The sequence below is a fragment of the Podarcis tiliguerta genome, assembly GCF_965153285.1.
Source record: "Podarcis tiliguerta genome assembly, chromosome: 13".
Lineage (NCBI taxonomy): Eukaryota > Metazoa > Chordata > Lepidosauria > Squamata > Lacertidae > Podarcis > Podarcis tiliguerta.
This window is the reverse complement of record NC_139546.1, coordinates 30172431-30199595: the sequence shown is the minus strand read 5'-3', so window position 1 is coordinate 30199595 and position 27165 is coordinate 30172431. Positions and strand designations below refer to the sequence as shown.

Here is a 27165-nt window from a genome sequence, read left to right as displayed (position 1 = left end):
AGCCCCTGTAGATCAGGCAGTCCATGGGTATGTTTGAAAGGTTTCAAAACACCACAATATATATACAGTCGTACCTTGGTTCTCGAATGCCTTGCATCTCGAATGTTTTGGCTCCCGAATGCTGCAAACTCGGATATGAGTGTTCTGGTTTGCCAACGTTCTTTGGAACCCAGACGTCCAAAGCGGCTTCCAATTGAGTACAGGAAGCTCCTGCAGCTAATCAGAAGCCGTGACTTGGTTTTCAAACGTTTTCAGAAGTCAAACTGACTTCCAGAACGGATTTCGTTCAGGAACCAAGGCACAACTGTATCTCTCTCTGCCACCACGGTGTGCTTTATGGTTCTGACAGTAGTGGCAAAGGAACTTCCAGGTGTCCACAGAGATTGTGGGAACTATTCTTCTCGTTCTCATCAGTCCCTAGAACACCCAAGCTCTGAACACCCAAGAGAGAGAGAGAATTGGACTTTGTAGCTCTTAAGATTTTCCTGGCATTACCCCATCTCCTGTGTATGTTGCTATCTTGCAGGCAGAGACTGTGTTCAACACTCGTCATATTTTCAAGACAACCTGGCCATCTGTGTCAAGGGTTGGGGGGGCACAAGCTTGCAGAAAGAGACCGACAGCCCCAAAAGTGGTGACAGAAGGTGCTTTAATAATTACCATGACATATCCCAGGATCCAAAATAGCCCTGCAGCCGTGTTACCCGCCTGGGTAGTGCTAAGCCTTCCCGGGGACATTGCAAGTCCATATCCTGAGGAGAGCTCTGACACCCGAGATGAGAGGCCACAGCAGTCTCTTCTTTCTTACCTCATCTCTACCACAGTATATACATGCTGCTTTTCTCTCTGAGCTTGGCTCCGCCACTCTCTCTCTCCAATTGGCTTTTCAGACTTTTCCTCGACTGTGTATTAACATGCACAGTTCTCTTTTCCCTTGTGGCCTGTTTCTCATAGGGTTGCCAACTGATCGGGAAAACAGCCTGGCCTTTTCTTGTGCCTTTTAATAGCAGCTTGATCTGCAGAAATTGGAAGCTTTAGATGCCACGGAGAGAAGCACAATCACCTGCTATAAAGCAAGAAATTAGGCCAAAAAGTGTGGAATTTGTGGTCTATAACTGAAGTAAATAGGGGTTAAGGTGTTTTTCCTGGATGATCCTGCATAATGGCCTTTTTAAAAAGCAAATCCCAATTATATATATAATTGAGACTATTTCCATAAACGTAATTTTATTCTGTTTCCACCACCAACAGTTTCATGCTTAAGTTGAAACCTTCTCTCTCTCTCTCTCTTATGCTTAGCTGTATTTTTATATTGTATTGAAATTGCAGGCTGCCCAGAGAATATTATTGGGCAAGAATATAAAAATTATAGAAAATAAATAATCGGTGCTCCCCCAACTTTTCTCAAGAAACGCTTGTGTTTGTTTTTGGTATTCTTCAAAGGCGTATATTCATTTTAACAGCAGGTGTCAGAAATGATTTGCAGCCCTGTAAACACCTGCCTGTCATACCAAAGCCCCATATACAAGACCATATAACCCTGGAGCAGTTAACACCACAGAGTATGAACTCTGGTTGATTTTATTATTTATGCCCCTTATACTTCCTTATAAATAAATGGCAAGGAACTTGTTGCAGGTCTTGGATGAACCCATTCAGTGCAAGCTACTGAATGGCAACTCACAACGATAAGGCACAATAGCTAAATGGAACCTCTGCGTTCAGGGAAAGTGTATCTCTGAGCCTCAGATGCCGGGGACAAAGAACGGAAGGACTGATGCCTTCATGAACTACGCTGGGTCTTTTTGGAGACATCAGGCTGCAAAAACGCTGGACTAGATGCTCCTAATCTGATCCGGTAGGGTTTTTCATAGGTTCTTAACTCATTAGGATCAATCTAATGGTATTATGCACCTATCCCACATTCACTGCTAAAAAATAAATAAATGAGGGTTTTTTGGCTTTGGTTTTATTTCAGAAACCTTTTTTTTAATCAGAAAGGATTGTAAGACAAAAAGAAATGCACATAGGAAGAAGTACCTCTCTTAACCCATGCTCTTAAAAACCATCTGTCTGCCTCGTGCCTCAGCCGTGCTTAAATCACTGTAAATGGCGATTGTGCAGTTTGTCTGAATATGTCTTCATACTGCAAGGAGCTGTGACTGACCACGCCAGAGTGAATCTCTGAAGGCTTCATTTACTCTGACATGTTAAATGCCAGTTGTCATCATGTTACTGCGAGTTTCCCTTTCAGAAATCAGAATACAGTTACTAAATCTAGGTACTCAATATCCTATTAGTATGCGCAGCACTGCTGATTAACGTGATGATTCTGCTTTTGCCCTGCTCAGGCATACCCAGTCTGCACTATGCACTCTCTTGTCACTCAATTCATTAAAAAGAAGGTAATTCTAATGGGAGGGGGAGCCTTGACTCCTAGCTAGCAGACAAGCTACTCCTCCATACACTCGCTGAGTGCATAATATTCAGTTCTAGGCTGTGAAGTTTTACCTGCTAACACCTGCCTATTAACCATAACAATATAGCTACCATAATAATAAGCTACAATATAGCTTATTAACCATAACAATATAGCTATAGAGAGGCCAGTTGAAGAATTGGCAAGCCTATCTATCCATGGGCCTTCTTCAGCCTTTCCACCTCCTTTTTTGGCCAGAAGACACAGCTCCTCCTGCCCTTAGGAAGGCTTCCTTATTCTTTCCCTTTCTCAATATGATGCCCACTTTATCCTCTTGTCAAGCTTCCCCACAACAGCAGCTCCTGCAGTCCCTGTGCTCCTATAAGCCTCACCCGTCACTTGCTTCCTTGCACAGCAGCTGCACTTTTGGTCAAATATTCTGTGACCGGCTCCCCCCCCCCACCAGCAGTAAAAGATAAACATTCTATGACATCACAGCAATTCAGCCAATGGCTGGATACTGTAGCTTACAGATGCAATATAACAGCCCCTGCATGCTTATATATACTTCTACACACAAATGCATATGTCCAGGAGCCAGACAGCTACATCAGGCATGTCTATTGGCTTTTTGTACGCCTACTGGAATTTATGACCCTTACTTCATTTTCATTGCAGACCATGATGCACACCTGCTTTTAGAAATAACTCTCTCCTTCAGAATTGGTTAGCTGTGTTGCATGGTGACAGATGGTGGGCACTGGATGTTATGTGCTGAATAACCAGATATAATGCTATCTTATAAGGGAATGCATAAAAGGTGCTTGCTTACACCCAAATGGAAACTAGCTGTTTAAGAAACAATTGGACTGAGGCAAGGAGCCTATAGTCCTCCAGATGCTGCTTACAACCCCCCCCTTATCTCTGACCATTGGTCATGGTGGCTGGGTCTGATGGGAGCTGGAGTCCAGCAACATCTGTGGTGCCATGGGTCAGTGCATCTGGCTGTTAACCAGAAGGCTGGTGGTTCGAGCCCACCCAGGGACGGCTGTGAGCAGGATTCCTGCACTGCAGGAGGTTGGGCTAGATAACCCTTGGGGTCCCTTCCAACTCTGCAATCTGGAGGACCACAGGTTGACCACTATGTCAAAACAGACGGTTAGAAAATTTTCAGCTGTCTTCTAACAGTGGTTTGAGTTGCATCAATTGGCAGGTGATTATGGTTATTATTCCTCCATATCAAGTTGTTGTTAAAGGAAGGCTGGATGAAAAGTTGGCAATCCTATCAAAGTCCTCTTGGACATGCAGAGTTTGGTGTGTGCTGCTTTTGATCTTTATAAATTCAAGAACAATTAAATTTATATGCCCAACTGTTGTTCATTAACTTAGAAATGCCAGGATGATTGTGTTATAAATAGTCACTGTGCTTATTTCACATACACTTAAACTTAAACTGAGATTTTCAGTGGGCACTTTCGGTGTTTCATTGTCATTATTTTTAGGACACAGTGGTATATAAATATTTCTATAAATAAATCAATAAAATAAATAAACACTAGCCAAGGGAGGCTAAATAAAATTGTTAGTCTTTATGGTACCCCAAGACTCTTTATTTATATAACCTTGTTTCTGATTTTCTATTTCAGAAGGCCCTCATACCTTAGAAGTAACTATTGCTAAACATTTTTAAATCAGTTTCAACAGATGTGGTCATACACTATAAAACCCCTCTATGCAAAATCAGGTTTTATTTCCATATAACTCTCTCTGCTGCCAGCCAGTGGCCAACTCATGAAAAAGCAGTTATTTCAGTCTCATTAATTCACAGTAGCAATTTCTTCCCAATCCACAATTTTCTTAAGAAATAAATTTGGGCTACCAGGGGTGGGGTTGGTTTTGCACTCCTAGCAGCCATCTCATATCAAAGAAATTGGATGGTGAAGCTTTTCTCATCACTTACCTCCATGCCAAATAAAAAGTTACTTGCTAAGAGAATGTGTTTCAGTTGGCTGCTCTTACAAGCCACAGAAGCAGAAACAATTAATTCCACCCTGATTTTAAAGGGCCTCCTAAAATTCTCTACACTTTCTGTGCACAGCAAATTGGGAGTGTATTTCGCCAAATATTATAGATGGTGTTTTTAAACAGACTTTTGGAACCAACTGGCTAAGAGAGGAAGACTGGAAGAAGTAGGAGTAAAGTCCATTACTTCCTTCAAAAATATTAATTTTATAATTAAACAGTAATCATCATCATCATTATCATTTATTTATACCCCATCCATCTGGCTGGGTATCCCCAGCTATTCTGGGCGGCTGCCAACAGATTAAAAACAGAATAAAACATCACACATTAAAAACTTCCCTGAACAGGGCTGCCTTCAGATGTCTTCTAAAAGTCAGATAGTTGTTTATTTCCTTGACATCTGATGGGGGAGCATTCCACAGGGCAGGCGCCACCACCAAGAAGGCCCTCTGCCTGGTTCCTCGTAACCTCACATCTCACAGTGAGGGAACCGCCAGAAGGCCCTCGGAGCTGGACCTCAGTGTGCGGGCTGAACAACAGGGGTGGAGACGCTCCTTCAGGTATACTGGGCCGAGGCTGTTTAGGTCAGCACCAATGCTTTGACTTGTGCTCAGAAATGTACTGGGAGCCAATGTAGGTCTTTCAGGACTGGTATTAAAACTGGATCCAAAATTGCATCCAAAATTCACATAACTGGTGATATTGGTGATGCTGTTTTGCTAAACATTATTTGAAATTATTTGTGAGTTTTTGAAGATCTCAGAAAAGAAATTCAAAAATGTGTCAGGAAATTGTGTTTTATAGAATTTTCAGCTCAGGTCTAAATAAAATGGTGGCACCCCAAAGGGACTTGGGAGTTTTGATTCTCCTGGTCTACCTGCTCCAGCTTAAAGGGAAGGGTAGAGTGAGTAGGTTAGATTAGCCAAGAAGAACTCAGTCAGTCAAATTCCCTTTCCTTAATCATCACTGATCTGGATAAGTTTCATTATTGGGATCTGAAGAATGGAAACCATAACCCAGAGTTCAGCGTAACTCCCTATGCCATTCACCAACCAGAAGATGAAATTCTGATATGCAGGGAAAATTCCAACAAGTCAGTTGCCTTTGAGGCACCTCTGGTCTGAGCAGATAAGGAACTGCTGTCCTCTGTGTGCCCTGGCGTGGTGGAAATAGAACTCTCATTTCTTGCATTATAAAATACTTATCACGGAGGAGCCCTAAAGATCACTCATTTTAAAGAGGCGAGCATCCTAAATCTGAAGCCAGAGCTAGGCTTAGAATTTGTGGGGCTTGGATGCAAAAAGAAGGGTGGTGGGGAAACCTGGGAATTATGAAACAACTGTCAGATACTTTTGTCTACAGCAGGCTTCCTCAAACTCCACCCTCCAGATGTTTTGAGACTACAATTCCCATCATCCCTGACCACTGGCCCTGCTAGCTAGGGATCATGGGAGTTGTAGGCCAAAAACACCTGGAGGGCCGAGTTTGAGGAAGCCTGGTCTACAGCAGTGTTTCCCAAACTTAGGTCTCCAGCTGGTGCGTTGTTGGTTTCCTTTTTTTGGGGGGGGGGGGACTACTACTCCCACCATCCCTAACTAGCAGGACCAGTGGTCAGGAGTGATGGGAACTGTAGTCCAAAAAATCAGGAGACTCAAGTTTGGGAAACCCTGACTTAAAGGAAGATGGGAGGGGGGTTGTGCATGCAAATACAACTTCCAATATCCTTGCGTATCTTTAAACTGTTGCATGTTTAGACAAAGGGAGGGAGGGGGTTTCTACACACGTTCTGCTGAACATGTAAAGCCTACCCACCACACATTTAAAGCAGACGACTTCCCCCAGAGAATCCTGGGAATTGTAGCTCAGTGAGGGGTAAACTACAGTTCCCAGAATCCTTTGGAGAAAGTCATATGCTTTTTAAATGAATGTGCAGCCAAAGGGAGGCTTCTAAACTTACTCAAGATCTGAAGAGCAGTCCATGTGCGAGGGGATGTTTGATGGCGTTTGCATGCTTAACTCTCCCCTTTTAAGTCCTCACCTCGAGCTACAATAAGGTTGTCATGCGAGCTGAAAGTTCAACCCACATCCGCAGGCATTCAGTTCCCACATCACAGCATGTGCTCAAATCACTTGCATCCCCCACATTTCCTTTTTCCCCTCCCCCAAAGCAACTGGGGCTGAAACTTACGTTACCTGGGAGTAAAGCCCAGTGGTTTTGACTTCTGAGTAGACAATGTCTAGGCTTCCACTGTACTATAAAAACGAAACGAGACCCTGGGTGATAGAAAAGGGAGACGCTGGTCTCCCAAGGCATCTTTCCTACCCTCCCAAACTAGGGAGGATGCTGTGACTCAAATCCCATGCGGCAAGAGGCGCGATCATGTGACGAAGAGAAATAGAAACTAAAGCAGCCGACTCTTATTGTTTCCTGCAGAGTTGCTGAACGCTTCCTGTTTCTGCCTCATTTCCCCAATTCAGCTGCAGGAGGAAGAACCCGATCTAGGTGAGGACTTAAACTCTGAATAAATGTCCTGTTCCTGGTGGGTGGGAGAGGGCTGTTGTTGCATTTTAACTCACGTGGGCTTTTGTCCTCCTCCCCCGCAGCCCAGCTCCACGCCCCCTCTGAATCAGCAGTTTGCTGCAGGGTTGCGATCAGCGCATTAGCGGTGCTCGGCTCTTTCCCTTACCGTGTAATTACAACTAAAATTTAAAAATGAAATCCGAAGCGATCTGTGGTAGTGCCTACTCAGAATCGAATCCCCGTCGGTTCGATGGGTACACGAATTCAGTCTCAGCCCCAAGAAACATCGCATAGGACTGTTCACAGTGTTTACTAAGAAGTTACCACGACCGACTTGGGAGAGGCTTATCTTGAGTAAACGAAGGGTAGGCTGGGTGGTTAATCTGTGCCGGAGCTGATAAGTTTAGCCCCAGATTCTGGCAGAAGCAGCTTATACTGCTGAGAGATCCCTCCTGCCCTGAGCAACAAAGTAAACGATGTTTTTCCTACTCCATTCAGTAACCAAAGTTGGCTGGATCTAGGCTAAAGCTACAATCCTAACCTCACTTGGAGGAAGGCCTTATTTAATTAAATGGGATTTAAACAGGGTTAGGGCTGCAATTTTTGGGGGATGCGGGTGGCGCTGTGGGTTAAACCATAGAATTTAGGACTTGCCGATCAGAAGGTTGGCGGTTTGAATCCCCGCGACGGGGTGAGCGCCTGTTGCTCGGTCCCTGCTCCTGCCAACCTAGCAGTTCGAAAGCACGTCAAAGTGCAAGTAGATAAATAGGTACTGCTCCGGCAGGAAGGTAAACGGCATTTCCGCTGCTCTGGTTCGCCATAAGCGGCTTAGTCATGCTGGCCACATGACCTGGAAGCTGTCTGTGGACAAACGCCGGCTCCCTAGGCCAGTAAAGCGAGATGAGCGCCGGAACCCCAGAGTCGGTCACGACTGGACCTAATGGTCAGGGGTCCCTTTACCTAGGGCTGCGATTTAAGGCTGCAATACTGTATACTTGCCTGGAGGTAAGCCGCATTTACTTCCGCCTTGAAGCTCAGAGTAAATAACAGCCAATAGGGCTGTTGCATGTGAAAAGAGCTCCAGCGTGCAGAGAGGGACCCTGACTGGAGTCCCTCCCCACATAGAGTTGGAAAGGACCATGATGATAATCTAGAGTCCAACCCCCGGAAATGGAGGAATCTTTCACCCAATGTGGGGCTTGAACCCACAACCCTGAGATTAAAAGTCTCATGCTCTACCAACTGAGCTATTCCTCAGGTAATGGAGGAACTGTAATCCTTTTCCATGCTGTCTGAACATGCACTGCAGGCAGGAAGAATGGCTGTGGTGTTTATTGTGGGGGGCAGGGATAGCCCAGGTCTCTCCCCCTCCCCCATTTTACTACAAAGAGTGTGCGAACCTCTCTTATATCAAAATAATGCCACCAAAAGCCAGTCTGGCCTAAAGCTCTTCCGGAAATGCCCAAGCTGCAGTGTCTCGTGAGTTTTTCCATGATGCAGAGGAAGCGCACTGGTGGTGTCTTAACTCTTTCAGAGCCACAGAAAACAAATGATGTAAGGCAGGGAGAGTCTCCAGGGAAGTGAATCACCTGGTACTATTGTTTCTTTGATGTTTCCACCAGACCTCAGGGCTCATGGCCTTGGAAGAGGGGGACCCCAATGCCCTGAAGCACAATGTGCTGCACCTACTGCTCAGGAACCCCCTGGGGCTCAGTTTTGGGGACTTTGCTGGGGCCTTTCACCGGCTGCATGGCTACCAGCTTCAAATCACTCGTCATGGGTACAGCTCGCTCAAGCAGTTTCTGGCTGAAATGAAGGACTTTGTGGTTGTGGAAGATGGTGACTCGCAGGTCCCAGTCATAAAGCTAGCGAATGGATTCCATCCTGGCCAATGGGCTGAAGGAAGAGAGAATGGGGTGGACATCTCTGAAGGGCCAGCTTTGAGGTCAACAGATGAAGAAGACCCTGGAGGAGAAACGGGTAAATGTATACCTTACGTATTAAAACCATTATTTATTAAGCTTATTAGTCACTTCTTTAACAACACAAAAGTAACTCAAAGCAGCTTACGGCAATAAATAGCATGCACATTAAAACCAGCTCCAGACAAAGCAGAAAAATCCAAGTCTGTGTTGTTGGAGACTGGCAGCCAAATTTAATTCTCCAATACAAATATTAGCTGTCTTTCTGAGTTAATAAGTAAATACAATTCTGGTTGGCCCTAGAACTCACATCTGCACTAAAACGCATCCATGGAGGAACGTGGGAAGCTCAGTATCATCCAAACTTGGGCTGCAAAATCTTCCATGAAAGATAGATTCAGACAACCAAATACAGTACAACGTTGCTGGATGAGAATTGGCAATGTCCAGGAGACTTTCAAGGTAGTGCTGAGGAGCCTTAATGCTGAGACTCAAATAAGGATGTGGGCAATTTGTTCTTAGCTTTCAGGATAGGGTTCCTGAGCCTAGGTACTGCCATAGCAGCTTCCAAGCATCAGGGAGGTGGCATAGAGGGGGCTGGGGAGAAGCTTTCTGTCTAGCCTTTTTGCCAGTGGCAACAGTTACCACTTTCGTGAGGTAATGGAGTTTGGGGGATTATATGTGAATGGGTGTGGAAGGGTGTAGCAGCAGCAGACAGGTAAGTGAATGGGAGGGGGGACATGGAATAGACTGGAGCCAGAGGGGGGAATGGTTATGGTGCTTAGCTCATTTTAAGGTTCTGGGTTCTTAAAGATGTCTCTCTAAAAATAACTGAGTTGAGATCTGGATTGCTCTGCATCATATCACTGTCTGAAGGAATTTTGATTTGCAATCTGCTTTGTTTGGCAGCTCTGGCAGGAGTCTTGGGGTTGCTCTCCAGTCTTCTAAAGAGGTACCACTCGGGTCTGAGGATTAAGAAACTACAGAAATTGTTTCTTGCTAGTGCTGGAATTGACCTAGAGAAGCTCAGCATTCGTCAAGGCTACGTAGACACACTGGAATTTTTGGAACAGCGAATGCCGAATTTAAACATCACATACCAACAGAACAGACTCAACTGTGTGGTTCAGCTTTTTGAAGGTACAAGGCAAGAAGCTGAATTTGATTTTTTTTTTTTTTTTTGGTGGGGAGAGATGGGGCTGCTTCTGATCTTCTCAATAATTATTACGTTAAAACTTGGGGGGGCCCCAGTTGAAAGTTTTGACTGCCCACTTCATGTAAGATCCAGCCAGGTTCGATATTAGCAGGGCACCAGGCACATTTTGCGCCTAAAGATTCTCCGTTTGCAAACAGCTCCAAAAGTCTGGGTAACATTTCTTGTGCCTGGCTGACACTCAAGGATTATTAAAATGAATGTGCTTTAAAGCCTTGGAAGTATATGTTTAAAGAGACAATATGTTAACAATAAAGAGTAGAGTGTTTTGAAAACTAAAGTATGGTACCAATATTGTAAACAGCAAATTAAACATGTACAGTATTAACAATTTATGCTAAAAATGTGATATTAACAATGTGTCACTTATGTGAATTGCGTATTAATTCATGCTTATCAAATTAATAAATAAAAATGTTGCCGACTCCCCCTCCCCGTGGTGACTAGACATTCTGTTTTGGTCGCCCACAATCCAGGCCCCAGAAGCCATTTGGATCCTAGCTTTCCTATCCCATTTTCTAGTACTGGCTCCAGCATAAGCTCAGTAAGCCAGGTTAAGGAAGCTGTGGCCCTCTAGATATGGTTGGACTTCCAGCTCTCAGCAACCCAGCCAGCAGGACTGATGGCCATAAAATAATGAGAATTGTAGTCCAGCGACACCTGGAAGGCCACAGATTTTTCTACCCTCAATTTAGTATAATGTCCTGTTTCACATCTTGGCCTACCAGGTGTTTTTAGGAAGCCCATGAACAGGTTATGAAGGCAGTAGCCCTTTTCAGATGTTGACAGTTCCCCTCCCTCACCCACAACTGGTATTTAGAGGTATAACACTTCTAAACCTTTAGGTTCGGTTTAGTTTTCATAGTTAATAGCTGTCTACTTGAATTTGTATTACCCTTTCCTTTAACTATCACCATCCTGCTTCCTTGAGAGCTGTGTGTTAACCACAACACAGACAAACAATTTAAAATCTGAGGGGGTGGTTCCGGAAGTTGCTGTGTTGGATTTCCCCATCCATGTTGTTGTTGTCCAAGTTTACAGCACTTACTGATGCAGAATTCATCCCCACTCCGAAGATTTATTAAGTGGAGTGAAGCCATATTATGAAGACTTGTTGCTGTTATTTGTAGTCCAGTCAATGTACACTTTACAGAGTTTCTTAAGCAATAATTATAGCTCCCTGTCCCAGAGAGTTCACAGGTTACATTTTTGTTAAGGACAAGAGACAAAGAGGGAAGAGGCCAGACTAACAGAGTGAAATGTGAAGGAAACTCAAAAGTAGAACTAAGGAGTCTTAGAACTGAGACGCTGAATACTAGGCCTTGACCGTTCAGCATGTCATGATTAAAAGAGTGCTCTGAGCGTTATATTGAGTACTCTTTTCTCCACTGAGAACAAATTCCTGTGGCTCAAAATTTGCTTCCCCGTTTCCAGTTATTACGCAGATGCTGAGAAACTGATTCTGAATCTGATTCCTGACTGATTTGATTTTTCTCCTATAGATCCCTCTGCACCTTTTTCTTCTGTCATTACCGAGAACCTTGTGGAAGAACCAGCAAGCCAGACACCAGGTAAAACAGTGAGCTGCTTTTTTTCTCTTTTCCCCCCCAAATAAATTTTTATTGTTTTCAACATGTAATTCTTTTTCCAACAATCCTTATTGTCACATTATAATCCCTTTGACTCTGCCGAGTCCTGACTTCCCACCCGACCGCTGGTATATACATCACATACTTTTTGCGTATATTATTGTCATAACTCTACTCTTTTACATTGGAGGTGTTATTCCAGTCCTGCTAGTGTCTTAATATTTTTGTTGTTCTCCTTTATATATTCAATAAATTTATATTCAATAAATTTATTCCAATTGTTATTGTATCTCTGGTCCTCTTGGTCCCGGATCCTTCCTGTCAATTTGGCAAGTTCCGCAAAATCTATCATCTTCACCTGCCACTTCTAGATGTTTGGTAAATCTTGTGTTTTCCATCTTTGGGCCAGTAAAGTTCTTGCGGCAGCTGTGGCATGCATGAACGAGTTCTGGTCTTTTATTTTAATTTCTTTTCCCACCAGACCTAGCAAAAATGCCTCTGGTCTTTTAGGAAAAGTATACTTAAATATCTTTTTAAGTTCATTATAGATTAACTCCCAGAATCTTTTTACCTTGCCACAAGTCCACCACATATGAAAGTAATCTCCATCTATTTCCCTACAATTCCAACATTTTCTGTCTCTTTTCCTATACATTTTAGCTAATTTTTTTGGCGTCAAATGCCATCTCTACATCATTTTTAATACATTCTCCTTTAAAGCCATACAGCCTGTAAATGAGCTGCTTTGAGTAATGTTGCTGTGCGTGTAAGCGACAAATGACTTACACTTGGCAGGAGACTGGATCGTATGTCCTGTGGTTCCTAGGCCATGGCTTCAGTCTCTGATTCTGCAGTAGTTCCATCAAACTCCTTGCTAAAAGCAAGTTCCTGAACTCATTGTTGTTCACGGGGTATCCATTATAGGTTTCTTTCTAGCCAAGCCTTTCTGCTTACCACACCTGCAGAATCCCTGAAAGTGCCGTCATAGTGCAGGGTACAATAGACATGAGAAGTGAATCCACTGCTTTCATTTCAGATCTGTCAGCTGCCTTGGTGCCAATCCGGGCTGTCCTTGAATGCCATACTAAGGGTCTGAAGGTGAAGAACCTGAAAAAGGCCCTGCTAGAGAATTGTGGATTTGACCTGGAGATGTTCCGCCGTGATCTGGGCTACAAAGACACTGTGTCCTGCCTGCAGGATATTCCTGGTCTGATTCTCAGAAACAGCAATAGGACTCGGAATTGCGTCATCCAGCTCGAATCGCGTAAGGCAAAGATTGAAATGTTATCACTTGTGAGTTCAACACCCCCCCCCCCCAATTCTGTGACTGTTTTAGAGTGCCAGCCTCGTTGTTGGCCTGGGCAAGGGTGTATGAATTGGCTTCAGGGAGAGTACAAGGGCAAGGCTGGGCTCGGTAAGATAGTCTTCAGAAGTAACAGCAATGAGGTAGGTTTTGTCACATGATTCTCTCCAGTCTCCAGGTGTAGTGGTTAAGAGCAATAGATCTGTAATCTGGGGAACCGGGTTCGTGTCTCCGCTCCTCCACATGCAGCTGCTGGGTGACCTTGGGCTAGTCACACTTTTCTGAAGTCTCTCAGCCTCACTCACCTCACAGAGTGTTTGTTGTGGGGGAGGAAGGGAAAGGAGAATGTTAGCCACTTTGAGACTCCTTCAGGTAGTGATAAAGTGGGATATCAAATCCAAACTCTTCTTCTCTTCTCCAGTCTGCCTGGTGTTTTGGCTGTCTCATATGCCTTCTTTTTCTTTCTGCAATTCCCATCTTTTAACCTGGGCTCACTGGTGATGTGCAAGCTGGATTTCTCTCTTGATAAGCAAAGAACTACCTGTAAAGCCTGCAGATAGTGTGCAGGCCGTGACACGTGATTGGCTTATGTCATGTTACTCTGAACACAGAAGGTATGTTTCATAACCTGTCTCTTTATGTCATGTCCCAGGTCCCTCTAGCTCAGCTCCTTCCTTGGACTCGGATTTTTCTGTATGCAGCTCACATACCACAACTGATGGGCTAATGATAAATAACTCCGGTAAGGCTGCCTAGGAATTCTGTTGTTGATGTGGCTCTTTCTGCCAAATGTGATCAGAGACTTCCTTTTCAGTTTCTCAGTTCAGTTAAGGTTTGAACAGTGGCTTACTGCTCATGGTTTATCAAGGGGAGCTAAATTGTAGGCCTACGTGTGACCACTTTCATCCTCACTCTGTCCCATGGCCTGCTGCCATGTTTAAATCTGTTGGGTCCCTATTCTTTTCTTCAAGACCCACCTCAGCAATACCTTTGTTTTCTCCTCTGGTAGGTTCCCCTAGCCCTGTTCCCTCGCTTGATGCTGGTTTCTCTGCCTGCAACTCAAATTCTGTGCCCCAGACGCTGATGGGAAAGAAGTCTGGTAAGTTTTTGTTTTGAACCCTGAGGTTGTTTTGGTGCTGCAGGTAGCATCTGGAATGTGGTACATGGGTGGCTTGTCCTCTTCATTTTGAATTGTGACTCCACTCAACCCCAACCACCACCCCACCTATGCTTAATCTTATCCCCACTACTTCAATCCCATGTCTGTTTAATGTAGATCTTAAGCACTCTAAGTGTGGATAGGTACTTTGCTTCTCTTCATGCAACTCCTAGTTTACAGAGGGAATTCCAGAAATTGCAGCAACCTGAAACATGGCGTCTCAAAATGGCCACCCTGTTGGGGGAAGACTTGGCACCAATAGTCAAGCACTTGGGAGTTTTTCCTATCAGAGGAGACATACAGATATACCCGCCTGGGGGTAAACACCTCCATGTTAGAGATGTAACAAGTCTCCCATTTCAGGTATGTCTCTAGGGCTCTGCCTTTTCTAGCCCATTGCATCTTTCAGTCAAATTACCTCTCAGAGATGCGACTCTTAGCACATGACTCTGGGCCATTTTTGAAAACAATTGACAATTGGCAGCCTAAGCAAATCTCACCCTGGCCATGTGTTAACTAAGTGTCCTGCAGCCTATGTTTCTTGCAGCCTGAGCCCCAATTCTCCAATGTGGAGATAAGTAGTATCGACATGACTTTCACCAGGTTGAAATAGTACATCCTTCCTTTTCAGACCTGGCTGCTGTCTTAGTGCCAATCCTCGATATTCTTGGAAACCATCCCACTGGTCTGAATATAAAGACACTGAAGGAAAACCTAGAGAAGAAGCATGGGTTTGACCTAGAGACTTTCAGCCAAGATTTGGGGTATAAAGACGTAATGTATTGCCTCCTGGATGTGCCGGGCCTTCGCTACTCTTTCACAAATGGCACGTGGCCCGACAACTGTGTGGTTCAACTTCTCTCCGGTAGTCTTGGCCTCCCCCCTGTCTCATTCGGTGCTGGTCCCTCTTTGGATAAATCTCCATCTTCCAAAGGATCAAACACCCTGTCTCAAGACTTAAAGGAAACAAAGCCAGGTGAGATGTCTCTGTGACGGTGAGGCCTAATAACACGTTCCTTTAAAAAAAAAAACCAAAACATAGACATTTTAAAGTTTGTGGTATGGTTGCCATATGTCCGGTAAATCCTGGACATGTCCTCTTTTGGGGGGCCAACATGCCTATCTGGGGGTATTTTTATATTTCAAAGCAAATGTATAGGTTTTTTTTGGTGTGGGTATTTTTATTTTATTTTTGGGCTTGTGTGGCTTGGGCACGGGCTGCTCCGCATGCCGCTGCTGCTGCCAGCCTGAGCAGGGAAAGAGGCGCATGGGCGGCCCTACGCGCCTATTTCCCCGGCTTGGGCTGTCTTCTTTTTTGCTCTTCAAGATATGGCAACCCTATTTCTTTGGCGCTTATGTACTGAAGTATATTGTAGTCATGCTCATAACTTTCTGTAAATTGCCATTGTACTGATCCCAAGGGTTTCTTTGCTTTTTTTCTTTTTGGCCAAACTGTGACTAACTTACTTTATATCCCACCATATATCTTTACTAACTTGATACCACACCTTTCCTCCAGGGAGCTTAAGGTGTCTTGGTTCTCTTCCTTCCCACTTGTATCATCACAACAACCCTGTGAGGTAGGTTAGGCTGAGAGATTGTGGCTGAGAGGGATTTGAACCCAGGTCTCCCAGGTCCAACACCATGGGTCCAGATGCAGAAGGAGACAGGGCATGGGACCAAACTGGCATATTTCTATCAAATGGTGTGGGGTTTTTTTGAAATTTGAAAAAAAGCAGAAAAATTGGATTTCCTTCCTTTCTCTTCCAGCTTCCTGCCTTTCCACTGTGCCCCAGTCCTGTGCTTCTGTCCCCTTAAACGTGCAACGGCCTGCTGGGAAATCAAAACCCATGAACCAAAATGTGCTAAAACAAAAGCCTGGTAAGACTGCATTTAACTCTGGAGGATTCTGGGCGCAGGTGCAGAAGGAGCACAGAGGCCTGACAAAAGGGAGTGGAAGGCCAGCTAGAGTATTTGTATCACATTCACCATTGATTTGTATGCCTTGGCATTGGGTGAAGGATCTCTCTGCAGTTGTGGGACTTGCTTCTGTGTTCTGTTCATATTGGTGTTTATGCAGGATCACAGTTGTGAGTACCGTCCCAGGCATGTTTATTCAGAAATAGTCACTTTCTGCTTACTCTTGCAACGGTAAAGACTAGAAACCTAGAAACCCCACCCCTTTGGCCTTGCTGATATGGTCCATAGGAAAGCAGAGCAAAACATTTGACACCAGCTTGGTTGCAGGAGTTGCCAGAATGAAGCATAAAGAGAGCCAGTGTGGTGTAGTGGTTAAGAGCAGTAGTCTCGTAATCTGGGGAACTGGGTTCGCGTCTCCGCTCCTCCACATGCAGCTGCTGGGTGACCTTGGGCCAGTCATACTTCTTTGAAGTCTCTCAGCCCCACTCACCTCACAGAGTGTTTGTTGTGGAGGAGGAAGGGAAAGGAGAATGTTAGTCGCTTTGAGACTCCTGAAGGGGAGTGAAAGGCGGGATATCAAATCCAAACTTTTCTTCTTTTGCGTTTTTTAGTTGTAATATTTCTCATGCTTTATAGAATCATAGAATTCGTGGTACACACTGTTCTGGCTTGATTTACTGGTGAAGTAGAGTACGGTCAAACCTTGGTTCCTGAACAGCTTTGTTGCCAAACAAATTGGCTCCTCAATGCCGCAAACCTGGTAGTACGTTTTCCAGTTTGCAAACACTTTTTGGAAACCGAACGTCCGACGTGGCTTCCATTTGAGGTCAGGAAGCTTCTGCAGCCAATTGGAAGCTACACTTTGGTTTTTGAACAGTTTCAGGAGTTGAACAGACTCCCAAAATGGATTAAATTTGAGAACCGAGGTACCACTGTAGTCAGAATGTCAGAGTAGGATTGGGGAGTCCCAGGTTCATTCCCCCACCCAGTCATGAAACTCACTGTGTGACTTTGGTCAATTTCTCAGCCTCACAGTAACTGTGACCTCACAAGGTTCCTGTAAGGTTGAAAATGGTGAGAGATCCTTGGGAGATTTAGTTATTCTTGGAGTTGTTGGCATCCGTCTGTCTCTAGAGACAACGGAGTGCACCTCAAGTCTGGGCAGTGTGATGACAAGACCCCCACCCCTTTGGCCTTGCTGATATGGTCCATAGGAAAGCAGAGCAAAACAATTGACACCAGCATGGTTGCAGGAGTTGCCAGAATGAAGCATAAAAGACGCCATCCAACCATCTTAGCAACTCCAGATTTGTGTGGGGTTTACTCCTTAGCCTTTTCTTCTCCCTGAAATCAATGGCACAGGTCTGGTGATGGCTTAGTCCTTCAATTGTAGAAGAATATTGGCCTCTTCCTGATCGGTAACACTCCCAAAGTGTATTGACATTTCAAAGAAAACATTGTGTTAATATTTGACTTGGTGCGCAGATTTTTTCTGCGGTTTATTTAACAGGATTAGATTTCTCAAAGTAGTTTGTGACATTTTATAAAATACAACCAATATGCCAGGAATCCTAAGAACAAAAGTGAAACAAAACAGCAAGCTTGGCTGGAGCAGGAGCAGCACCATATATTTCTTCCCAGTTGCTTTTCCTTTGCCCCATCTTTGCTTGCTGCTGCTACCTCACTCTAGTCTTCATGCTAATATGCTTTTTCCCTCCTCTAGCTTCGCTGACAGATGTCTTGGCATTACTCACAAACCTCATAAGCACATACAACGAAGGTCTGAGGGTTGAGAAAGTGCAGGAGCTCCTGCTGGCCAAGAAGAAAATTGACCTGGAGAAGTTCAGCATCGACCAAGGCCACAAGGATGCGCTGGAGTTTTTGGAGCGTCAAATGCCTAACTTAAACATCAGATACCAAGAGGACAGACTTAAATGTGTTGTTTCGATTGGATCAGGTGAATTTTGGAGGGGGAAAGATTGACTGCAACATTCCACTCCCATGTTGTCTGGGATAGCCAGCAAAGCTAGATTGCATTTTGGTTCCTGGCCTCGTAACCACCAAATCTGAATTCTTTCCTGAGCCAGAACCAAACAGGAGAGATTCAATGCTCCTTTGCTCTAAAGCTGCATGCTTTCCTGGGACTTACTGAATATAGTGGGACTTCACAATGCAATTCAAATTACTCAGAAGTAAGTCACAAGAATTATATATCATTGCAGCCATGGGGTTTATTTTAAAAAAACCAACAAATTGCCAAATGATATATTATTCCATAAGCAGATATATTATTCCAATATCCGATTCAGTCCTTATCACCACCAACAACTTAGTTTTGCTCATCTATTCATAGAGTTGATTTAATTTGTCAGCTTTGGTCATCTGGTTGAAATAACTTCCTTCAAATTGAACCAATAATCGTTAGCTCTCAGTTGGTCTCTCAGTTGCATTGGGAAAGTCCTGTTTGTCTGAAATCAGGCATTAGTAAGCCTAACCTCAGGTTGTTAAGAAGGCTCCAGAATCAACACTGGCTTCTTCCCCCTTCCCTTTCTCCAACTTAGGAAAAAGCGAAACGAAAAAGAAGCAGAAAAAGAAAACGGCAAAATGTAAGTCGAAGTCAGAAAATTCTGCAATGCTACTATCCAATTCAGCATAATTTCTGCATGTCTCCCAGTAATGGCTAGTTCATGGAACAACCACTTAAGTATCTGTTCTGTTCTGTTTTTCGCCTCAAACCTGGACGTTTTTTCTTTTTGGGATGTTTTTTGGTAACTTCTGGGTTTGGTCCAATGCACATGTGTGCGGTCGCACACTTATTGGATAGGCATAAACCGGTTGTGGCCTGTACCTAACTTTAGACGCACAACTCTGCTGAGCCCTTCACTGGCCATGGAATCTTTTGGGTTGGAAGGAAACCAACCGCTTGTCAGTGCAGGAAATCAACTACAGCATTCCTGATAATGTGGCCATCCAGCCTCTGCTTTATTAGAGAAAGAGAAATATTACTGCTTGGACTATGTAAACATCCCTCCTGGTTAATATGACTATTTCTGTTCCTCTCTTCGTGTTTAGGTCCTGGTGTTAAGACTGCCCCTCCTCTGCTTGTTGCCCCTGTGCCTCTCTTGCATCCAGCAAAAGTGGTCCAGCAAGCAAACTGTGCACCAGGTAAATCTCCAAGGTGACTCCTTTCTGTTCTCACCCAGGCAGGGATGGTGATGCAGGAGAACAATAGTTTAAGTCACAGAGAGCACAGTTTGTACTGACAGACAAATTGAGCTAGCTTTCTAAGATGGTTTACAGAGATGATTTATTTTCTGTAGATGGTAAGTAATCTGGAAATCCATCTTGCTTGCTAGGGCATGTGTTGACTGTTACAAGGTCTTCAAAAGATGAAACAGTTGCCGCTTCCTAATAAGTCTTAGTTATCCTTAGACGTGGCGCTAGCATCATTCTATAATGCTTAAAGAATGGTTCCTTAACGACCAAAGGATACCATAATTCACATTATTATGGTGGTCATTAATGTGGTCATTAATTTGACCACACATAGTAAGAAAATCTAGGCAGGATACAACATAACTTATAATTGGATCCAGTCAGTGCAAGGAGATCAATGGGCTACTGTCTCAGAGTGGTATTTAGGCAAGAGCCATGGAAATTAATGATCACGACTAAGTTACATCCATTAATTTCAGCGAGTCAGCTTTGAGTAAAACCACCGTCTCTATGCAGCTGTCTCTGTGCCATTTAAACTTACAGTGGACATTCTTTTAAGGATGGTTCAGCTGCCATTCGGGAATTGAAAGGGTTTTGTAATATATTGGCATTAATCAGGGCACAGGGCAGGATTCTGTTGTAGCTGGTAACTCATTAAAAGGTTGCCATTTCTCTCCATTTGTCTGGCTAGAACAAATACAATGTTTTTGCTCATGGATTCCTTTGTAGTCCAACTGTCCTTCTCAGAGTCTTATCTGACCTTGGAACATGGAGATTCCATAGGCAAATAACAGAGAGATGATAAAAGACCAAGGGGAAAACTGGGAAATAGATAGTTAACACAGTCAGGAGCACTAAGATGCGCACAGTTCAATGGTTTGTTCAAATTTCTTCACATCATTGAATTTTTTGGAAGCTGTCCTCTACCAAGACCGATCATTTGGACCATCTCGTTCAGTATTGTCTACTGATCCATCAGTTCTCCAGGATTTCAGGCAGGAGTATTTTTCCAGGCTTCCTGAAGATGCTGGGGATTATTATTATTATACTGCCCTTCATCCAAGGATCACAGGGTGGGTTACAATATAAAAGCACAAATTCAGGGCTGCCAACTCTCTTGTAAACCTACCTGTGAAGGCTCTTCTTTGTGTGCTCCCATCCTATGAAGCATCGTTGGTACCGACAAGCTTCTCTGGAGCGGCATCAAAGCTGTAGAATTTTCTCCCCTTCAGAAGTTCACCTTTCTCTTTATTGACTTTTTGATCCCAAGTCACAGAAGTTGTTTGCTCTTGCGCCTTGTGTTCTGATTGGTGGTGTTGCTGATACCAGCAGGGTGTCTTTAAAACCATATAGATAGATATATTTAGTACTACCTTGGGGGCTTGCGGCAGAGACATGAGTTACAAATATTTTTTAACAAATAAACATCCTCTGTCGACTGACCCAGCAGTAATGGCCTCCTTCTCTTTTTTCTTAGACTTTGGTGGCATCTTTAAGCCTTCGTTCAACGTCTGCAATCCCTCTGGAAATAAATCACAGAATTGGAGCCCACCTGTTCCAGCTGCTTTTGTGTCTCCAGGAGTGCAGAACTGGCTCAACAACAGCAGCATGCATCTCCCATCTGCCACTTTTCCATTTTTTCCATCCTCCCAGGAGCCTCATGGTGCTTTGCCAGGCAAGGCCAAGAGTTCCTTCCAGCCTCCCACTGGCATTCTTCCACATCACCCACCTCCCTCTGGCATTCTTCTCCATCAGCCAATTGCATGGCACTCTGGTGGGCCAGCACCACTAGCCAAAGAGGTACACTCACGGGATAACCAGCTGCCCAAAGAATCCAACTTGAGGAACTCGCAGCCTTCTAAGGACCTGGAGGAACTGAAACAGCGGGTGGCCCACATCCTGGCCATGCACCCCGAGGGCATGTCGCTCTTCCAGTTCCGTGCTGCCTACAGCACTGCCTATCAGCAGCACCTGCCGCTTGGCAATGCTTCCTCTGCCAAGCAGTGCCTGCTGGAGATGCCTGATATTGTTCGTCTGGAGGGCTGTGGAGTCCAAACATTGCTTCTACCTGTGTCTGCTAAAGTGTCACCTGTCAAATCCAGTAAGTGCTTTTCATTTGCAGCGTCTTTTGCTCTCTTTATTATGATTTTCATATTGTTTGCAATATCAATCTAATTTTTGCCAAGCACCATGAGACTTTTGGGGGGAAGGAGGGTGGGTTTGGGATGGGTTTTCGGAAGACTTCTGTGTGTGAATTTGTTTGGTGTGTGGAGATCAGTGCTCGCTGACCAATGCACTGTCTTCGCAGTAAGGCTCTATTCCGATGGCATAAGTATCAGCATGACTGGCAGATTCTTATTATCTGCTGCAGCCTTCATCCGCCTTCACAGCCATTGTAACATACTGCTTGTTATCTTCTGCCTGTTCTGCTGCCGAAGACTTCTTGGATCATTCTTTGTCTAGCTTCTCCCCTTTGACCATGTTGGGTGACCCAACTGGGAGTGTGACTCCCAATGGCATTGCTCACAAGGATCATGGGAACGTGCAAGCCCACTCACCATGACAAGGTCATGATCCTGTGAGTGAATTGGCCTCCCAGTCACTTACTGATACACCGTTAAGACCACATTCATGGAAGACACTCTTGCTTGGCTAGGAGTGATCACCAAAGAGAAAGAAATATCTAGTTTAAAAATGAACAAACAATTCCCCTGCTAACAGCATCTAGTTTCCCAAGCTTACTCCAGTCTTTCCATATGAGGCTTCAAGAAAGAACCACCTGACCTTTCTGTTTCCCCCCTCCTGTTTCTAACTGCAGTTGTTACCCTTCTCTCTTAACAGTAAATATTGTTGTTGTTTCAGATCAGCCTGTCCCATCTGAAGTGGAAAATGCCGCAGTGGCTGCTTGTCAGTCGCTGCCCAAAACAATGGCGGCAGCTGAACCTTTAGTAAGTCCCAAGCCTGCCCCTCTTCCCAAGGCTCCAGGGGTACCACAGCTCCACTCCACTTTCCTCCGGACTTCAGATCCCCTCAAACCGCAAGGTGATAAGGAGTCCTGCATTCTACCCAAGGGCCATCTCAAGGAGATACCCAAAACAGTATCTCCTTTGCAAGAGCACGAGAGGGCCACAGCCAATTCGAGAGATCTTTCAGGCCCTCCTGATTTGTCCAAAGTGCAAGACTCTGCAGTGACTCCTGACCACTCCCCACCTAAAAACAAGCCTTTGGTTGTTCCCAAGTTTTCTCTAAAGACTGCACTTCGCAAGCCTCAGCCCCATCTCTCTCTCCTCCAGCCTTTTGAATGTCTTGGACCACCAGCCAACAAGGAAATTAGTACTTTACCTGGGACTCCCAAACCAGTAGCTCCTGTGGGAGAGATGACACTCAAGCTGATAGACACTCCCAACTCTCCTGTAGTTTACCCAGTGGATTCCCAAGCCGCCAGAAGGGATGAGAATTTGAAATCTGACAGCATTGGCTCCAGGCCTGCACATCTGGTTAACCATTGGTTTTTTAACAATAGTACACCACCTCCCTCCATCTTTCAGCCTGTCTCTACGGGTCCTGGAGCATGGGCTCAGCCAGTTGTATACCCGCCTGTCACATTTATTCCAGAGATGCCTCCTCTCTACCCAGCACCATTCCTACCAGTTTCTGTAAAACCCTCTGGGATCCAGTTTCAGAAGACTCCACCGCAGACGCTGCCTGCCCAACCTGTGCCTCCAGCCAGCCAGACTCAGCCTCCCACCCAAATTCAGCAGCAGAGGTCCTATTCTTCTGCAGTTTTGGGACAAGATTCCATTTTTCAGGAGCAGGTACCACCCAGAACCGCAGGACTCCCCCATAGTTTGACTCCCGCAGGGACGTTTCCTACTTCCTTATCTTCTCAAAATGCAGCTAGCCTCCGCTCACCCAAATCTCGGACTGTCCACCAATCAGAATGCCACCACCGTACATGGCTAGATGGTCTGCAGCACAGTTCTGTCCCTGTGGCAGATCAAAATCTTGTGGCTGCGCCCTCAGACAAAGTACCTTCTAAGTCTCCAACATCCACACATTGGGGGAAGTATGGTGGTGTGGACTCTTCTGTAACCTCAAGCATGCAGCCGCTCAGTTCGCAGTCTGCTTCTGCCAACGCAACCCAGCAGTCCTCTGGATCTTATGCTGCTGTTAGTCCCGGCAGTAATTCTGATGCTCTGCCTTCTGACTCTTGGCCCTTGGTGCATCAGCAAAAAATTATTAGCAAGAACTCTGCCATAAGCTCCTCAAGCACAGGACCTGCAAGCTCACCACCTTCCCCTCTAGAAACCACCACCACGCCACCTCTGCAGCCGCCGGGCACCTCTTCCTGGATCAACGGTAATTCTGATGCTCTGTGCTCCGAGTCTTGGGCCCTCATCAGCCAGCAACGGTATGTTAGTGTGACCTCAAGCACAAGATCAGCACACCCATCCCCTTCCCCTCTGGAAACTATGACCACCTTATCCTGGCAGCCCTCATCATATACTTCACCTGGAACAAACAGAAATTTGGATGCATCTAAGTCTCAGGCCCTCATGCACCAGCCCCAGCATGCTAGTGTGAACTCCGTGACCACTGCAAGCCCACAATCGGCTAAATCACCACCTTCCCCTCGAGAAACCAGCACCCCATCCCTGCAGCCCTCCTATGCTTTTCATGCCAGCATGGATTATGGTTCTCCTAGCCAAAATCTGCCCACGGTTTCCAAAGAAGCTGAGCAGAAGCAGGGCAGTCCTCGTGCCTCTTTGCTAGGAAAACCAACAACTTATTCAATTACTCCCCCGAGCAGTCCTCCTCCCAAAAACTTTGATAAATGCATTCTCCTGTAATAGCAAGTGTTAAGGAAGTGTTCTGTGAAATCATTCGCGCCCAGGTGTTTTCCACCCCCTCCTTCCCCAGGGTGGAGGGTAGGAATGACATACCAGGTGGGCTGAGTGCATTCAGAACCCGCAAGCAAAAACCTCTTGTGCCCTGTTTGCCTACCTAGTAAATGCCAGGTGTGTAGGGAACCTTGGCTTGTGCCTGGATGTTGGCAATCTGTTCCCAGGGAATTACAATTTCAGTTTCTGAAATGCCATCCTGTGGCACAGCTTTTCTTATCTGCATACTGTGCTCAAGCATAAAATGGGAGTGCAGGAAGAGCCTCTGGGGACAGAGTGACCTTGAACCCCCAAATGATGAAAGGCTGACACAGGCTTCTTTTACAAACAATGCCTTATAGATAGGCCAGTGTGAATTCCTTTCTTGACCAACATAATGCAATGTTCAAAGTTTCAGACTAGGTTCAAATTGCCACTAAACTACAAAGACCGAGGTTCAAGTTGCCATTCAGCTATGTAGGTTGTTACAATCTCTTGGGCCAGTCATTCCTCCTCACTGTATGGTTGTGAGGATTTTAAAAAAATGGGAATATCTGTGCTGCCCTGAGCTTGGAGGAAAGGCAAGGTAAAAATTAAATAAGAAAAGTTTTTTAATAATGTGCTCTGAATTTCAATTCCGTGACTATACATTATGCAGATGAAGCAAACAGAACAGAGTTGCTTATATTGCATAATTTCTCAGTTGATGGGGAAGGACAAGAAACAGAGTACTGATCCCTTGAAACCCTTGTCAGCTCCCTTTAGGCTTCTGAGATTTTATCTGGCATCGCCTGCACATCTCCAATATTATTTTTACAGCAATATGGACTACAAACTTCTCTTTATTAAAAAACAACAACACCACCACTTTAGATTTTTAGGGTATGAAATGCTGTCTTCAATATACAACCTGGCTAAAAGGCATGTCTACTAGGTCGTCTTCAAACCCTATTACTGGAAACAAAGAGATCGCAGCATCAATTAACTGTTCTAATCACTGGAAGAAGTGGTGGTAGTGGTGTATCATTGATGCATATTTTAATAACTGAAGTAATTTGAAATACTTGTATCAACCATAAATAAAGAATATCTTGGAATGTAGATGGGAAAGAATAAAAGAGTGAAATACTGCTGAGAATTAAGTGGTACTTTAAATAAACAACTTTGAAAGCAATGTCTTCATTAGGTATAAGAGATACTGCTATTTATTTGTTAACTGCAACAAGCGCTGTTCTGGTTATTAAGTGATCCTCTTCTGAGTCAAGCCTTGAGAAACCTTGAGAAACTGCCTCATGAAAGATTGGTGGGTTAAGATGTGCGTATACAGGAAATATTTAGAAAGACTTAAACTCACTCCAGATAAACCACTTTTATGCATGAAATTATGAGGATCAGTTTAGCTTATTACCTCCTCCCCCTTCTTGTGAGCACAAATTTAATGCAATATTAATACTAGCATACTCCCATCATTAGGGCCAACAATTTCATCTACACTCTGAAAATAGGCTGTAGCTTTTAGGTCTATGAAGCTTACTCCATTGAGCTAATGCTAACCAGAAAGAACTAGGAACAGACCAGGAGTAAAATTAATTGGAAAGCTTAATTACAATCACTGAAGAAATGATGGAAGTATGCAGACTCAGCAATAGCTAAGAACAAAATAAAAATATACAAATGAAACACGAGTACTCTATAAAAAGAAAAGCACCATAATTGACACAAAGAAACCAAGTAGGTAGTTTACCAATTGTTTGCCACCGTCTTGTTTCAAGGGACTATGGAGTGTGCTGCTGGGGATGAAGTCAAACTGCTGGAGAATCACAGCTCCTGCTGTGGCTACAGAGACCAGTAGCTTGTAACTGCTGCTTACATTATGTTTTTGCTGCTGTGTATGGAGGTCCTGGGATGCCCAGACTACAAGACTTCACTGATTTGGTCCAAAGGAAAGCAGAGCAATGCATTTGGCACCAGCCTGGCTGCAGGAGTTGCCTGAAGGAGGCATGCACGGCCCCATCCAATCATTTTAGGGACTCCACTCCAGATTTGTATAGGGTTTACTCCTTAGCCCTTTCCTCACCCAAAGATGTCCTGCAATGCAGCAGGTACAGATTTTTCCTCAGGATTTACTTGGGAAGTCTTTCTCATGAATGAGTATAGCTGCAAGGCAGCAGAGGTTTAGGATCAGTTTTCCTTCTGAATGAGCTACCTTCTCAGGTTGGTGAGCCCCATTTGCCCATCATTTCCTTCTGCATGTGGACTAACCACCTTCTTGATCATTGGACCCAGTATAGGTCTCCTCTACTCAATCCGTTGGGGCCTGTCTTAGCATGCAAGTGAAGCTCCTAACTCACTGAGGCTTTCTTCTTTGGCGATCACTTGTAGCCGAGTAAGATTGTCTTCCATGAACATGGTTTTAACAGTGAGTCCATAAGTGACTGTGGAGGCCAATTCACGTCCACACGTCCTTCCACAGTGGGGACATAGGTTTCCGGGTGGGAGTTGATCATGGTGAGGGTTTGTGAAGTGTGCCTTCCTCTTAGAACGTTTCTCCCTTTTGTCCTGAGTTTGAGCATCTTCAAAGCCTATGACACCTTTGGTAAAGGCTGTACTCCAATTGGAGCGCTCGCAGGCCAGTGTTTCCCAGTTGTCGGTGTTTATGCTACATTTTTAAAAGATTTGCCTTGAGAGAGTTTTTAAACCTCTTTTGTTGACCCACCAGCATTATGTTTTCCATTTTTAAGTTCAGAGTAGAGTAGTTTCTTTGGAAGATGATAATCGGGCATCCGCACAGCATGACCAGTCTAACAAATTTGATGTTGAAGAATCATTGCTTGGACATGGGTGATCTTTGCTTCTTCCAGTACACTGGCATTAGTTCACCTGTCTTCCCAGGTGATGTGTGAAATTTTTTGGAGACACTATTGGTGGAATCTTTCGAGGAGTTGGAGAAAGTGGTCAACGTTTCACAAACATACAGTAAGGTTGGTAGTATTGTACA

At 44.6% G+C, this 27165-nt stretch overlaps 1 protein-coding gene and 1 long non-coding RNA gene across 5 annotated transcripts in view; one reads left to right on the top strand and one right to left on the bottom strand.

Moving 5' to 3' along the window:
* Positions 1 to 25305, top strand: part of LOC310663313 (uncharacterized protein) — a 32452-nt gene extending 7147 nt beyond the window's left edge. The window contains exons 2-15 of one of the 4 annotated variants that reach the window (XM_083411044.1): positions 6879 to 6947; positions 8588 to 8945; positions 9797 to 10027; positions 11603 to 11671; positions 12726 to 12953; positions 13645 to 13734; positions 14002 to 14091; positions 14783 to 15127; positions 15922 to 16032; positions 17795 to 18028; positions 18633 to 18677; positions 19144 to 19236; positions 20765 to 21388; positions 22150 to 25305. In XM_083411044.1, coding sequence (XP_083267170.1) covers positions 8600 to 8945; positions 9797 to 10027; positions 11603 to 11671; positions 12726 to 12953; positions 13645 to 13734; positions 14002 to 14091; positions 14783 to 15127; positions 15922 to 16032; positions 17795 to 18028; positions 18633 to 18677; positions 19144 to 19236; positions 20765 to 21388; positions 22150 to 24137 — 4494 coding nt within the window. In that variant the 5' untranslated portion in view covers positions 6879 to 6947; positions 8588 to 8599 and the 3' untranslated portion in view covers positions 24138 to 25305. Of the gene's footprint in view, positions 1 to 6817; positions 6948 to 8587; positions 8946 to 8990; positions 9350 to 9796; positions 10028 to 11602; positions 11672 to 12725; positions 12954 to 13644; positions 13735 to 14001; positions 14092 to 14782; positions 15128 to 15921; positions 16033 to 17794; positions 18029 to 18632; positions 18678 to 19143; positions 19237 to 20764; positions 21389 to 22149 lie in introns of those variants that run through there. The other 3 variants (XM_083411043.1, XM_083411046.1, XM_083411045.1) reach the window with 3 other exon arrangements.
* On the bottom strand, positions 633 to 6723 carry LOC310663453. Its single transcript, XR_014504494.1, has 2 exons — positions 6633 to 6723; positions 633 to 1063 (listed from the first exon to the last, which is right to left on the bottom strand). It is a non-coding gene; the product is annotated as an uncharacterized lncRNA (long non-coding RNA).
* Positions 25306 to 27165: the final 1860 nt, after the last annotated feature.